This window comes from Giraffa tippelskirchi, chromosome 13 (genome assembly GCF_054371585.1).
Source record: "Giraffa tippelskirchi isolate mGirTip1 chromosome 13, T2T-mGirTip1v1.2.pri, whole genome shotgun sequence".
Lineage (NCBI taxonomy): Eukaryota > Metazoa > Chordata > Mammalia > Artiodactyla > Giraffidae > Giraffa > Giraffa tippelskirchi.
The window spans coordinates 99,648,790-99,663,538 of record NC_137287.1 but is presented as its reverse complement, the minus strand read 5'-3'; the positions used below and the strand labels follow the sequence as shown (position 1 = coordinate 99,663,538).

Genomic DNA, 14,749 nt, shown 5'->3' with positions numbered 1-14,749 from the left:
TCCACCAGGTGGACACTCCCTGACATAACCACCGCCCGCCAGCTTCCCCCTCCCTGGTTTGACCATCTGGAAAGGATTGAGGACTTGCCACCTGTTGGCAATCCACTCTCTAATAATTGGGGGCATTTCCCACTGACGTGCATATTGCCGGATGGCAGGGCTTGGTCCCCTCTCAATCACCTCCATCTCTCCACGAGCCCTGGAAGACTGTCCTGGTCACAGAAGTAACTCAATGTGCAATTGCTATACAGCTAATTTCATTTTTAATTTCCGAGACAGCTCAGGGCAGGGAAGCAAGGAGGCCCAATATAATGAATAGACAGACGGCTGATTTCTCCGCCAGTGAGTTGCGGAGCAGAGAGCCACAGAGTCCCACCTTGGTTACAAAAGGCCCACCCACCATTGGCCAAGGCTCCCCGGTTAACACCTGTTTGCTTATGTCCTGAAACTGCCACCCAGACATTCCTTCCTGCCACTGAGCCACTTGCACTTTCAAATGCTTCTGAAATAGAAGCCGAGTTGGAAGAACACGTCCATTGATAGAGCCCCCAGCTCCTCTCCCAGGGCCTCCAGGCCCCTTTCATGAAATCAGATTCTGACTTGAAAAGAACTCAGTGAGCGTGGGGTTCTAATTCCACCCGGCTCAGGAGTCCTGGGGAAAACATCTCCAATATGTGGTCCTCTGTCCTTTGATTTAATGCTGCTCCTGACAAAGAGCCAACCACCTCCTGACAGCCGTTCCATTTCATAGTCCTAATTGTTCGAATACTCTTCCTTGGACTGAGCTGTTATCTCAGCCTGTTGGAACTGTGTCCCGTAGGTTCTAATTCTACCTTCCCAAGCCACATAAAAGACATCTTAGTGCCTCTTCCCCAGGATGATCCTGTAAAGGGCTGGAGACAATATTCTTCATGATGAACTGGGAACTGCACTTCCCTATCCCATGGGCTCAGGGGCCACCCTCCGGCCGAGCCCCGCAGGTGATATACATCTGCACTTTATTTACCACAGACAGACAGCCCCTCGCTCCTTAGCCTGGTAACAACCCGAGGTCGTTCATCACCACTTGCTCCTTTTTGAAATTCACTCTGCAGCAAGCACTTTTAAAGTCATACACGTAATGCATTTTAAAGAGCATTTTCTGCACGGAGCCATTTGCTTGGCCTCGGCACTAAGTGCGAGATGGAACAGTATTTTAGCGTGGTCCTCCTGCTCTCAGAGCCCGTGTCAAATGAACGCCAGAAATGTACCTGTAATTATACATGACTGGGGCTCTAAATGCGGTGCTTTGTTAAATGTTCATTTGTTGATTAAAATGCGTCTTGCAAAGAAACTGCATTTCTAATGCAGACTGTAGTCCAAAACTATGTATTATGTAATGTACATTTTTTAATAATGCAGGCAATCTAGTGTATCTGTATTAGTGGATCGGCTCTGAGCTGCCATCTCCATTACAGGCAGAAAGCACTCCTGCAAAACGAAGTACTTTCTTATGTCCACTAAAGAATCATAATCCCCCTCATTGCTGACAGCTGGCATTTGTCTCCATTGAAAGGGCATTCAGCAGCACCCACATCTGCCTGATTTTTTCCCAATGTGCCCTGAGAACCACTTGAATGATGTCTTTATGTTCCACTCACTGTCAGGGGGGCTGCATTGATTGAAAGAAAGAAAGCAGATGGGTCAATGTGAGCAGAACCTTTGGAAATGTCTCAGGTGGGGCTGAGAGATCAGAATTTGAGATCTATAGCTCCAAAGGACCCTGTCCCCTGTCCTGTAATAACATCCATATGTGATTGGTGCCATCTAGACATCTGTGACAGTAAAACCCTTTTGGTCCCTCTGGACCGAGGAGGAGGAGGGCATGACAAGAATGCAGACATGTGCCCTTTGATGAGGTTTGCAAATTGATCCCACTTTATTAGACCAATCAGTATTTTAATGCTACAAACGAACTCAATGAACTCAAGACACAAGACATGCACTGCCGAGAAGCCAGGTCAGGAACATTCAAGACCATTCACAGCCAAGACACAGATACAAAACCTCCACATGTCCAAAACAGTGGCTAGGATCTCACCAAGGTCTTAATTCTGGGCTTGACAGCTCTAAGGGGTACATGGAAGGAAAGGGGTGAGGGTGTGCCCCACCATGCTGAGGAACCACTGTGGGTGCAGGGCACTCTACTGTGGACTACCACAGAAGGTAAAGCAGAATCACCTCATAGAGGAGAGACTACCCTGATGGTCCCATGGTTAAGAATCTGCCTGCCAATGTAGGGGACACGGGTTCAATCCTTGGTTCGGGAAGATCCCATGTGGCATGGAGGAACTAAGCCCATGTGCCACAACCACTGAGCAACAGAAGCCACCACAATGAGAAGCCCAAGCACCACAACGAAGAGTAGCCCCTGCTTCCCACAACTAGAGAAAGTCCAAGTGCAGGAATAAAGACCTAGCAGAGCCATAAAGAAAAGAAAAGGCATTACCTCGTGGACTCTTCAAGTCTCTGCCACGTTGACTCAAAGACAAGAAAAACCACCTGTGCCACCTGGAAGCTTGTTGGTACTTGCACAGACTTGAGGAAGATGGTTTTGCTGAGTTGTACCACCGGTGGACCTGTCCCTAGGGCAAAAGGGATGCTCCGTATTTGAACGAGGTGGGCAGAAGCAGCAGTCAAGTTGCAACTAGAACCCCCGAGCTTCCAAAGTACCACCCTTTCCTGAGCAAGGACCACTCCAGGGACCCCCTTAAGGAGAACATGGAGCTTGTTTGATTTTCCAGGGCCAAGAGATGGTCTCATCTCCTTTGGGGTTCAACGATATGACTTAGGGGGTCTAGCTGTCCCCTAGCCTTAATACTCTGGTTGATCCAGTAAATCTTCTCAGGTAGAATGCATACTGGATTAAACAATGCTGATGGGTAAGGAGTGAGTCCTGAGTGGTTTAATGCTTTGATTAACATAAGATTAGTCCTAAAGATTCTCTCCTTAATATAAGATTGCCTTTCCTTTCCTCTTCTTCCTACTCAACTACCTTCAGCACCTAGAACAGAGGTTGGCAAGAGCTAGGCATTCAATATTTGTTGAATGACCGCACTTTGTTGAAAACCTGTTTATGAAAAGAGCTGTGAACGGTACCTGGCGGTTTCCTTGATAGCCGGACGCCCTGCAGCGCCCTCCAGGGGCGGCGAACTAGTTTACACCTACTGAACATCAGCACAGATCTTCCTTGAGGGACGTTCTGGGCAAAGAGAGACTTTCAGCTCGCGTTCTCAGCTAGAGCTCAGGGTGGCCCACCAAAGGGTTTAGGGACGTAAACCATCACCTCGTCTGTCTGTGGGTGTCCTTCTTAGCGAAGATGCTTATCTAACCCTTCCGTAATTAATTAGTCGCTTCAGATCGCATTGGAGAGGGGACTGGAAACGTCTCAAATTACAGTCTCTAGCCCAAATCTGCCAAAGTTGTCTCACGATTAATGATTGCCTGAGATTACCCTTTTCCAACTATAATATTAAGCCCTCGGAAAATGCCCTGGACTGGATAGTTAATAGTGATGTACAGATGCTCATTCCTCCAGAAAACAAAATATCTGCAAATTTTTTAGCTGCTTCAGGCTTTGATCAATTTATCAATAACCCTGGAGAAGCTGGGGAGGGGTCTGGACCCCATGGAGAACCCATGCCCTGCTGCGCAAACACTCTAACCTGTGGCTCGCTGGCTGGCTCGCTCGCTCCACGGCACCCGCCTGGTACCCCCGCCGCTCGCGTCGTCCAAAACCTTTCAAACAAGGTTCCCTCCTGCCACCTGCCGGTCCACTAGGGTCTGAGCCTCGGCTCCGCGCCACCGCGCAGCGCGCGGGGAGCCGCCCCCGCCTCCCTACTGCACATGCCCGGCAGAAGTCCGGGCGCGCAACTTTGCAGAACCTCTCAGCCCCGTCTGTCTTCGCCTCAGTCTCCTCTTTCCTCTCCCAGGCGAGAGGACCAGCGGAGGCACCTCTCCGGAGTCTTAGGCTTCAGAGTCTAAGACTTAGAGAGAGGGGCCCCGGAGGAGACGGACTTTCCCACCTCTTTTCCCATCCCTTCTTTCTGCCCAGAGAGGCAAGCAGAGGCGCGGAGCTTTAGAAAGTTGAGTGGTCAGGAAGGTAGGTGCTTCCCTTTTTCCCTGCGAGCCGAGGTGGGGCTGGGACCGCCGGACCCAGCTTCTTCCCTCGCGAGGGGCACCTTTTTCGGCTCTAGCGGCCGATGCGCTTCGGAGCTGCTCTCTGCAGAGCCAGAGGGTGGGTCGGATTCGCCGAGTGTGCGTGAGGATGGATCGTAGATCCCGACCTCAGCTAGGGCGCCGAGCTCGCCACAATTACAACGATCTGTGCCCACCCATAGGCCGCCGGGCAGCCACCGCGCTCCTCTGGCTCTCCTGCTCGATCGCGCTCCTCCGCGCCCTTGCCACCTCCAGCACCCGCGCCCAGCAGCGCGCGGCTGCCCAGCGCCGGAGCTTCCTAAACGCGCACCACCGCTCTGCAGCCCAGGTATTTCCCCAGCCCCCTGAATCTGACCACGAGGACACAGACCTCGAGCCCTCCCTCCCCGAGTGCCCAGAGTACCAGGCAGAAGAGTTCGACTACGAATCCGAGACCGAATCCGAGTCTGAAATCGAGTCCGAGACCGAATTCGAGACCGAGTCTGACACCGCCCCTACCACTGAGCCGGAGACCGAGCCCGAGGACGAGCGGGGCCCCGTGGTGCCCAAGCGCCCCACCTTCCACCAGTCTCTCACCGAGCGTCTCAGCGCCCTGAGGCTGCGGAGCCCCGACGCCTCCCCGAGTCGTGCACCGCCCAGCACTCAGGAGTCTGAGAGCCCCAGACAAGGGGAGGAGCCCGAGGACAAGGATCCGAGGGACCCCGAAGAGTCTGAGGAGCCAAAGGAGAAGGAGAAGCAGCAGCAGCGCCGCTGCAAGCCGAAGAAGCCCACCCGCCGCGACCCATCGCCCGAGTCCCCTTCCAAAAGGGGGCCCATCCCCATCCGGCGTCACTAATGGAAGACGCGCCCCGGATTCTCCTTGTGTTCTTTGACCCAGGTTGGTTGCCCACCGCTAAACTGGGGAGTCTGGGGTCGGTGCAGGACCGGCGGGAGGGAGGGAGGAGAGGCAGGTTAGAGGGAAAGAGGGAAGAGAGCCGGCTCAGTGAACCAGCCCCGGGGGGCAGGGGCACAGGGCCAAATGGGAAGGGCTCCCCAGATCTCCCCCAGGGTGCCAGTGGGCGCCCAGGTGGCCAAACGCTTGTTGGACGGTGGAGCGTCTTTGCGCCCCTCTGGAAACAGCCAGAGGTCTCCGAGCTGGTGTCCAGGATGCGCGACTGAATCCCGGGCGCACCCCAGGTTTCGAGCTGCACACCCAGAAGGCACGGTAAGTCACTTATTTTACGTGCTTTTTTCCCTCCTAGAGAAACTAGTCTCACACCAGTTGGCCTCGGCGGGTGCCAAAAACGTGGTTCGGAAGTGCTCGCGCCAACTTTCGGAAAGCAGAGCCGCCGCGCTGTAGCGACACTGTTGCAATGTGTGAAAAGTAACCAGGCTGGGATTGGGTGAGAACTCCGGAGACTTGCCTGCTCCCGGAAAGTCTCGCGCGCGCGCGGCGCTTAAGGCGCTTGGAGCCTGGAGCCCAGGACCCATCGCCGCCAATTTAGAGTCGCGGGCCCTCGGCGCCAGTGCCCCTCGCGGCTGTGCGCCAGTCCTGACCGCCACCGCCCGTCCCCGGGCACTCGCGGGGCCAGAGACCGCCGCAAAGTGCGTGCGCACCTGCCCGCGCGCTTCGGAGCCGACCTCTCCGAGCCAGCCGGCGGTTCCCCACGAGTCACCTGTGCTTGGAGGGCAGGCAGAGGAGGTACGGGAGTCTTGGGAGGTGCCCGACAGGCCACCAGGGTTGGGAGCGCGGACGTGATTGTGTGGCGGCATCGCCAACCTTTTGGCGCAGCTGGTCTGATGGTGAGGCTGGGTACACCTTGGCTGGAGAGGTCCTGGGCTTTTTGCGCAGCTGCCTAGGGATGTTAGATAATAGCTAAAAGGTCAGCGAGGTGGTCGCGAGCGGAAAGGTAAAGCGGAACAAAGAACAGTCTGGAGACGGAGTCGCGCCTATCGTCAGGGTACCCCACAAGGCACCCCCAAAGAGCGCATAGCCAAAGAGCGCATTCCGAAACGGCGCAGCACCCGCCGAGCTGGGGAAAGGTGTAGGAGCCGCCGCAAGTCCCTGGGCGATTAGTTGAGAGAAGAAAGGGGCCGGAGGCTGCAGCCTCTGGGAGGGGAGGGCAGGCGGCGCGCACCGGCCATTTTTGGCTCAGGTGGGGCTAAGTTTGGAATCTGTAACCTGAAGGCAAAGCTGGAGCACAGAAACGGCCGCAATCCGGTAATGCATCTTCGGTGCGTCAAGTGTGCCCTTCTCGTCAATCCTGGGGGGAAAGACTGGTTAGTGAAAATGTATTTTACAAAACCTCCCCCGATTTGGAAATTGATCTTTTCTTGGTGCGTGGGCGTCTCGTTTGGTGCCGGTTTGAGCTATTCTGACGAGAAGGATTTGGGGGGAAAGTGAGGCGTTTGGAGACTTGAAAAGGCAGGTCGGGTTCTTAGATTGCTAAAATAAGGTTTCGGCCTATATTCAGAACATATCTTAAGGGGTCTTTCTTCCCGGTCTCCGCCCGGGGGAAGGCATCGCGCCGCCCCAAAACTTAGCTCTGGTGGGCTGCGGCGCTGACTAATGGCTCTTGGATGCTGCTCTGGTCTTAACTAGTAAATAGCGGTTAGGGGCAGCGGGAGAAGTGTCCAGAAGTCTGGAGGCTGCCTAGGACTTGGAGAGGGGTCCGGCGTGCCCTGTCTTTGGCTTGACAGCGTTAAACTGCCTAAGTGAAATGGGGCTCCCCAAAGCTGACATTTATACTTAGCGTAAAAACGGCGGCGCAGTGTTCCTATCGGAGGCATTGAACGTGCTGGCTTTTTCTCTGGTGATGTCTTGGCAGCCTGAGCTCACCCAATAAAAGGTCTCTGGTGAATAGGCGGCTGCGGTCAGGATGCCCTTGGCTTTTCAGTGTGGGGGCTGCCCTCCCAGGTTGGAGAGTCTAGGGGGACTGTTTTCCTGCAGAGCTGGGTTTTGCATTAGAGAAACTACCATGTTGCTTTAGCATATACAAGTTGAAAAAAAAGTCCTCAGTGCGATGCCCACACCTGTCACCCCAGTCTCGGGCTGTTTTTTAAACAGAAGCCTGCGCGGGAGAGGGTGGCTTTCCTAACTATAGGCATTATACCAGGTTAGTTGGGGGGGGTCCCCCCTTCCAGGAATTCACTGTTGGCCATCTTTCAGACACTCCTCCATGAACTACCTGATTGAGAAAACCTGTTACCCTCCCCCACTCAGTTCCCTTCCCCCACCCCCTCCCTGCTTTCATCCTGATTCCAGGGTGGAAGAGTCATTAGGAACATACAGAACACCTGAGGAACATACCAAACCCCTGTGAGGAGGACCCCCACCCCACGGAGAGGGTCTTTTGCTATACACACGATTCAGAAAGCCCTCTTTCTACCTATGGCACTGGTGTTTAGCTGCCTTTCTCTCCCAGAGCAAGTTTCTGGCAAGTTCTCCAAGCATTCCCCACTCTCTAGTCTCCCAACTAGCCCTTTGTCTCGCCCTGCTGCACTGAGGCATTAGCATTTGAATGGCCTTATTTGCCCTCGCAACTTAGGAAATCTCCTCCCAAAAAGCAGCCCTTAGAGTTGACCACAGGGGTGAATTACCAGCCAGTTACAAGGTTTCGATTGGAGAGGAAAAGAGGAAGAGGAGGGGAAAGCTAGTCAAATAAAGCTGGTTAAATGGTCTGCTCCAATATTCAGCATTTTTTGTTTTGCTACATTAATCATTTGCTTAATAAAAATGTGCATTTTCTTGGACAAAAGCGTTCTTTGAACTGAACTTGAGTTGGAAAATCATGCATCAGTGTTCAAATACTGTGTGGTGTCAACAATCTGATGCAGGTTTACTTCTAAGGTTTGGCAAACAAAACATTTAATATGTGTTTATCAGAATTCGGGAATTGGGAATTTTAAAGTTTGGAATTGTTTTAAGATAATGTCTATTTAACGCACTAGAAACTTTTCCCCTGGAGCTGCTATCACCCCTTTACTCTTTAGCCTCAGTTTTAGCAGCTGTGACAGAAGGTTTAATGAGGAAGAAAGCTGAAACTTCAGTGTTGGTAAGAAATGAGCTTTAAAAAAAAAAATGCATGGATTTTACTCAGTTTTTCTGTATTATCACTGCGCTTCATGTAAAGGGAGGCTACAGAGAGGAAACTGAGCAAAAATCTTGGTGGCTGGGAAAGTATGTCTCTTAACAGAAAGGTGACCAATTACAAACAAATCACTAGAATCAAATCAAGCTTCCAGAGTGATGTCATATGCCAACTCAAGGACTGCCCTTCCCTTAAAAACTGTCCAGCAAAGAGGCAATGAGATTCTCAAATTACATCTTTAATCCCGTTTCAGAATAAGGGCTGGAATCCCTCATCCTGTTCTTCGGGTTTGCCATTAATGACGCTGTTTTCTAAATTCTGATGCCCCAGAGCTGAACAGCCAGGTCTAAGACCTCAGGCTCATCGCCCAGCCCTGCCCGCAGCCTGAGGTCAGGCCCAGCAGTCTCTGCCTCAGTTTCTTCATGTGGAACATGAAGGAGCTGAAGAACAGGTCCTACCATCCCTTTCTGCTCCCAGCACCTGCAGGGTGACTAAGTAAAGCCCAGAGGTGCCCAATTTGACTCAGATCAATGATTTTAATGCTCAAGGAGCCTCTCCCCGACTCCCCAAAAAATGAAAGGTTGATAAAATAAAAACACCACTTGTGAAGAAATCTTTCTGTTTTGTGTTTCTCTAATTTGATTTTCTCAAATCTGGTTTTGCATTGGGGCAAAAATGGTGTAGAAGCAAGTCAGAAAAAAAAAATAATCCATAAATAGGATTTAGAGAATTCAGGCAGACAGAGAATTCAGAATTCCACCACAACCTCTTACTAACAAGGATGGGGGGGTGGGGTGAATGGCCTTCTGAAGAGCAGCTGTTAAGCTTAAGAGTTACTGTTTGCTCATCTGCCCTCCTTCATCGCAGGGTCAGAAGATAGGCTTTTCAGGGTGGGGGCAGGCAGCCTGGAGATGCTCGCCGTTTTGGGAGAGAGCAGACAAATGCTCCCACCATCAAACTGACCACAAGTGCTGAGTATATGTTCTAGTAACACTTACAAGTGCCCTGATGAGGACAGACCTGAAAAATTGGCTCAGAGGCTGCAGCTAGTTAAGATAAACCAGTTTTCAACCTTTTTTCCCCTTCATTATCGCTCCCTCCCAGGAGCCTTTTCAGACATTTTTTTTTGGAGTAGTCCTCACTCATGAAATGTGAATACCACAGAGTCAGAGATAAACCGTGTGTCTGCCTCTCTATTGTGGGCTCTCGGAATAGCTAAGGTTTTTTGCACTCCGCCCGAAACCAATCTTACCTCTGTTGCAAATGCATGATGTTAAAAAAAAAAAGTGTTTAAGAAAAACTAATTTAGGTCAAATTAAGTGATTTAACATCGCATTTTTGTTTGTATTTTAACCTTTGGGGGGCTACATATGACAAGGCTATACATAAGAGGAATTTTACTGATGTTTGTTTTCTTTAAATCTCGTGTTTTTTCCCCCAAGACCCTGATACTAGTGCCAGTGCCTAGTGAATTCACATGGCAGAGAAGCCCGAGTAAGCAGCCCAGTGACTTAGTTCTCCCAAGGCCAACAATGTGCGGTGCAGGGCCACTGTCACCTGCTGACAGCGCTCAGCCAGTAAAGGCAGGACATCCGAGAGGAGCTGGCCCCACGGCACCCCCACCTCCCCATTCCAGGGCAGGCAGCGCTGCGATTCACTGGGAGCAAAGTGTGGGGGGAATCACAGCAAAAAGGAAAGATGGAGGGAGATGAGACACCTGAGAAGAAAGGAGGCTGAGGTTTGGAGATGGGGTCACAAAACCTGTGTTAGGGCTAGAAAGAACAGGCTGAAGCAAGAGATTTGGGGAGGAAAAGGTTTAGGGGAGCCTCCATGGCAGTCTTCAACATCAGCTTAGCATTAGGAAGCGCATTTTTCACAGGTGAGGATGACAGTGGATTAGTCACCCTACAGTCACTGTCCCCCTGAGTCTTTTACAGGCCTGGCCCAGAAATTTCAATTTCATAGGTGCAGTCGAGTTGTCATATATATACCTCAATTGCTTCAATCAAATGAGAAGATTTACAACCTAGGAAACCTTGCTTTATATGGTTTAAACCCTAAATCCTGGATTCCAGTTCAGGGAGAGTCCCCGAATCTCAAACTTGAGGGGTGTGAGGGTCACAGAGTCCAAGACTGCCCCCCACCCACCCCCCAAGCTGAAGAAGACAAATTTTTCCTCCCCCAGGCGAGAGCTGGCTTCTGAGTGCCCTGGTTTATGTTGCTGTCTCAATTAGATTTCATTAAGAGACTTTGCTCTGGGTAATTGAGGTTGTACACAAAGGTGAAATATACCATTCCCCTTACAAAGTCAAGGGGAATAAGTCATGCAGCCAAGTCCCTGGGGGCCTGGAATTTCCACCAAGAATTACCGAAATTTCAAATAGAGCTTCCACTAAAGCCAAATTTCTCTTCTGGGATTTCCTCCCATCATTCCTGCCCCCAACTTTTGCCCCCTCTTAGTCCCCTTCCCAGGTAGCATTGTTCCTCTAATCTGGAATAGCCACTTCCTCCCCTGGAATTCTCGGTTGCACCATCAGCCACCCTAGAGGAGGAATCCACAGCTCTGTCCAGGTGGCTGTAGAGAATGTCTGGACCCACCCTACAAACACAGGGGGGTCAGGTGCCAGCCTCGTGTCTGGCTGCAGAATGGGGTGGCTGTTCCAAGATGGGGGCCACCAAGGACAGCTAGTGAGCTGAACGAAGGGGCTAGCTGAACGAAGAGGTCTGGATTCATGGTGGGAACCCTTGTCCCTTGGGGCTTTTTAATCTGAGATCAAGTCTTTTCACACCTCTGGCTGCCACTGTCTGTAACGTCAGCTCTGTGCCTGCTCCTAAGCCTCATCCACTGGAGGCATTTTCCCTGCACTTGGCATTTGCTGAAATAGCCTGGTCACGCAGACCCTTCTGCAGACAGCAGTAGGCTGCTGCTGCCTCCACCGGCTAAGGCTGGCAGAGGAGATGCTGGGAGGTAAAAGGATGGGCGCAGCGAGTCCTAATTGAACAGTAATTAATTGAACAGCATCAAAGTCTTATTGCTACTCAGTCAGCACTCAGAAAACATTTGTCACTGGGAGGCTGAGAAACGTAATCATTGCCTGAATTCTCTTCCCTTTGTCCTCTCATTTCTGCTTTTGCCTTTTCCTCACAACTGGTGAAAAGATTCTCCTTTTCCTCACCTGACAGTAACCCACTGCCAACTAATGACACATGGGGGCTGCAGAGAAGGCTCTGCAAACTGCCCCCTGCCACCTATCCCCCCAGCCCCCAGGAGGAAATGCCACCACCAGAGGAAGAGCGATCGGTTTTTTGTCCTGGTTTCTGCTCTCTTCTCTCTTGCCTACCTCCCCTCCCTCTCAAGGGACCCTCTTCCACTTTGCTCTTTATTGGATTCAGGGATGAACTAAAACAGAAAGCTGATAGGCAGCTACTTACAGTCTGGATAGGCCATGTGCCTTTAGCAATGAGTAAGAACCTCCAGACGTAAGTACACTGACGATCGTTCACTGATTATGACGTGTGCTGCCATGGAGGCGTCAATAAAGCAGAAGACTGAGTTGGGGGGGGGGGTTTGGCAGGGAGTCATGTGGGGCTGCCAAGGAAGGGGGCCATGTCCCTGTAGGTAACACTAGAGCCGTTCAGAGTCAACAGTGAAGAAATACTGTCTTTCCATTTGGGGTTACTTCTTTACAAAAAGCCAGCTGATCACTCCCTGTGGCACCTGGGCTGTCAGGTCTGAACAGACTGACTTCCTTAGAAGTGCAGTGTTTGACTGAAACATGCGTGGTACTTCCCATTCTTTCTCAATGCATGAAGTGTAGAAACCCTATTCTTTTTAAGTAGTTGAGGATACACAATTTTCAAGAAACCTCCACCTGGCTTCTGACAACCCAGCCTTTCCTCTTCTCAGAGTACCATTTCACTGCAGACCCTAGCACAAGCCCTGCTGGATGGGTGCCAAACCCCAGCCTGCAGCTTCACCCCAGCTCAGTCTTGCTTCAGGCACCCTGACTAGTCTCTGCCTTCCTCTTCTGGGCCACATGAACCCATTAACTAATGTTCCTTCCCCCTTTGTGCTCATTTCTAGAAAATATTTACCTCTTCCCTGATAGAAATCCATCCAGAATTGGAAATCGATGCCTAAGGTAATACTTTGCAATTATAAAATCATAATGGCAGATCTTAAAAACTGTGCCCTCTGGCCACCTCCATCCAGGTCAAGGCCACATTTCTGTCTTGGCCAACAAGATCACCAGCCCTGAATGGGCTCGCCAGACAGTCCCACCAATCAGAGTGGCCACCAGTTAGCCCCTCAGCTGATCACCCCCAGCTCTTACCATACTGGTTTCTTGGGTCCCTGTGGCGAGGCTACCCAGCTGCCTTTCAGGTTAGCCAGCTCTTCCAACATCTGGCTACCCTTCTGCCAGTCTCTTAAGTCCCACTTCTGATGTGTGGTGAAGCTTCAGCTCTGATCCCCACTCATCCAAGAGATTTGGGGTTTTCAGATTCTGGTAGCCAGTCACTACAGTGAAATAAACACGAGTGGACAAAAGGGGGACACTGGAATTAAATGCTGCAATCTTTTCTTCCTGATCCTAATTTACCTTTAAATTAAGGCAATTGCTACTTGAGTCTAAGGGTTCTTTCTCAGCCCACAGCAGTGGTTTCAACTAGGGGCAGTTTTGCCTCCCAGAGGACACTTGGCAAAATTTAGAGACATTTTTAGTTGCTACAACGAAGGGGATGCTACTGGCATCTAGTGGGTAGAGGCCAGGGATGCTCCTAGACATACTCCAGTGCCCAGGACAGTCCCCATAGCACAGAACTCCCTGGCCCCAGAAGGCAACCAGTGCAGAGGCAGAGAAACCACCATCTAGATGAGCTATGCTGACCAATTCTTAAATTCTTCCCTCTAGCGTACTCCTACCCTGCCCTTCCTAGGCCCACCACTCTCTCCTGTAATGTCCTCCCTTTTCCTCTCCAGTGCTCCAAGTGTTTGAGAGTCTATCACCAAATTTATTTCTCCCCTTGAAGATTTTATCTGATCGAGTGATTTCATATCCTAATAAGGATAATTGTCACTTTGAATTTGGGGTCTTGTCTTGACTTTGGTCCCATCCTCCTAAATAATAGGCTGAAAGAAATCTCCCCCCAGACTGTACCTCCTTCTCCCCTCTGTCAGATCCAAAACCAGATTGGCTAGGCACCATGCCAGCTTTTCTCCAGGTCCTCCCTGACTTCTCCATCCCAGGTGCCAGGCTTGGGCTCCCCTGCCCCTTGCATGTTGCACCAGGGAGTTGCTGGAGGGTCCTCTGGGATCCCTCTGAGTCCCTCCCTCCAGCCTTCTTGCTTCCTTCACTGTGCCTATTTCTCTCTCCCTTAAAGGTCATGACCAGCCAGGGCCTCCTTTGTTCTCTTCATCAGGGCCATCCTCCACACTGCCTCAATCCTGCCCTAAAACTAGGCTCAAATCCTCACTTGCAGGATTAAAAAAAAAAAAAAAAAAAAAAAAGTTCAATATCTGTTCCATTTCCTACGAAAGAAGCCTCCAAACTGCTTGCCCTGCTATTCCATGGCATTCTCAGAAAAATACTATCCAGTATTCCCTCCTTTCTCTCCCACTGCTCCTCCCAGGCCCGGCCGGGTGACCTGTTCTCTTTACCCAGCCGTGTGCCATGTTTCTTACTATTGGATCTTTGTTCGTGGTAGGCGGACGTCTCCCATCCCCCCACTTTTGCTCACAGCCTAAACATCCACCCCTCCGTGGAGACCCATCTGCAACTCCATTTTCTCCAACAAGGTCCCCCCCGCCCCAGTTGAGGGGTCTTTTCTTTCATTTTTATGTTGCTTAGCCTCTAGGAGAGAGGATGCTGTCGGCCCGATCTTCATCCCATCAGTGCGTGTGCTCTCCTGGCAAATAATCCAGGTGCTACAGGCTACTGGGGATGTAGAACAGACTCTCTGCACCCATTCCTTGTTGAACGGTGCTGTGGGAAAGAGCCTGGGTGACGTGGGCTGCGCGCGAGGCCTGGCGAGTGTAAACCGTCCCTTTAGGGCCCCCATCGCGGCCTCCTTGAGGCTCCAAACCGCGACGCCTACTGACCTTCCACTTCGGCAGGGCTCAGCATCCCCACGACCTCAACTCCTTATCCATCTGGGGCTGCTCCTCTGCATCGGGGCAGTGAGCCCCCTCTCTCCTCAGGGTCTTGGCCCTCTACCTTCAGGCCCTTTCGCCTCCTCCTCGCCTCGCCCTGGCAGAGGATCCCTCTTAGGGGTTTGCCCACCGCCATCAGCGAGAACGAGGGCTGCTCCTTGAGAGACCCCACCTCCCCTTTCAGCCTTGGTGACCTGGGGCGTCAGGAAGTGACCCCACAGCGCCAGCCGGCCTCGTGGCGGCCCAGGCCTGGCCGCCATACGCCCGCCCACCAACCGCTCCTAACCACCCCAGCGGCACAACCTCTTAGGGCGTTCCAACGCGGCGCCCC

General features: G+C 51.7%; 1 protein-coding gene and 1 long non-coding RNA gene across 2 annotated transcripts; one reads left to right on the top strand and one right to left on the bottom strand.

The window, feature by feature from the left end:
- Positions 1-260: 260 nt before the first annotated feature.
- LOC145533038 (uncharacterized) lies at positions 261-14,741 on the bottom strand. Its single transcript, XR_014073776.1, has 3 exons — positions 14,368-14,741; positions 12,602-12,786; positions 261-2,624 (listed from the first exon to the last, which is right to left on the bottom strand). It is a non-coding gene; the product is annotated as an uncharacterized LOC145533038 (long non-coding RNA).
- Positions 4,013-5,083, top strand: LOC145533037 (neuroendocrine secretory protein 55). The gene has a single exon (XM_081559406.1). The coding sequence runs from the start codon at positions 4,307-4,309 to the stop codon at positions 5,030-5,032; it is 726 nt and encodes a 241-aa protein (XP_081415532.1). The 5' UTR covers positions 4,013-4,306; the 3' UTR covers positions 5,033-5,083.
- Positions 14,742-14,749: the final 8 nt, after the last annotated feature.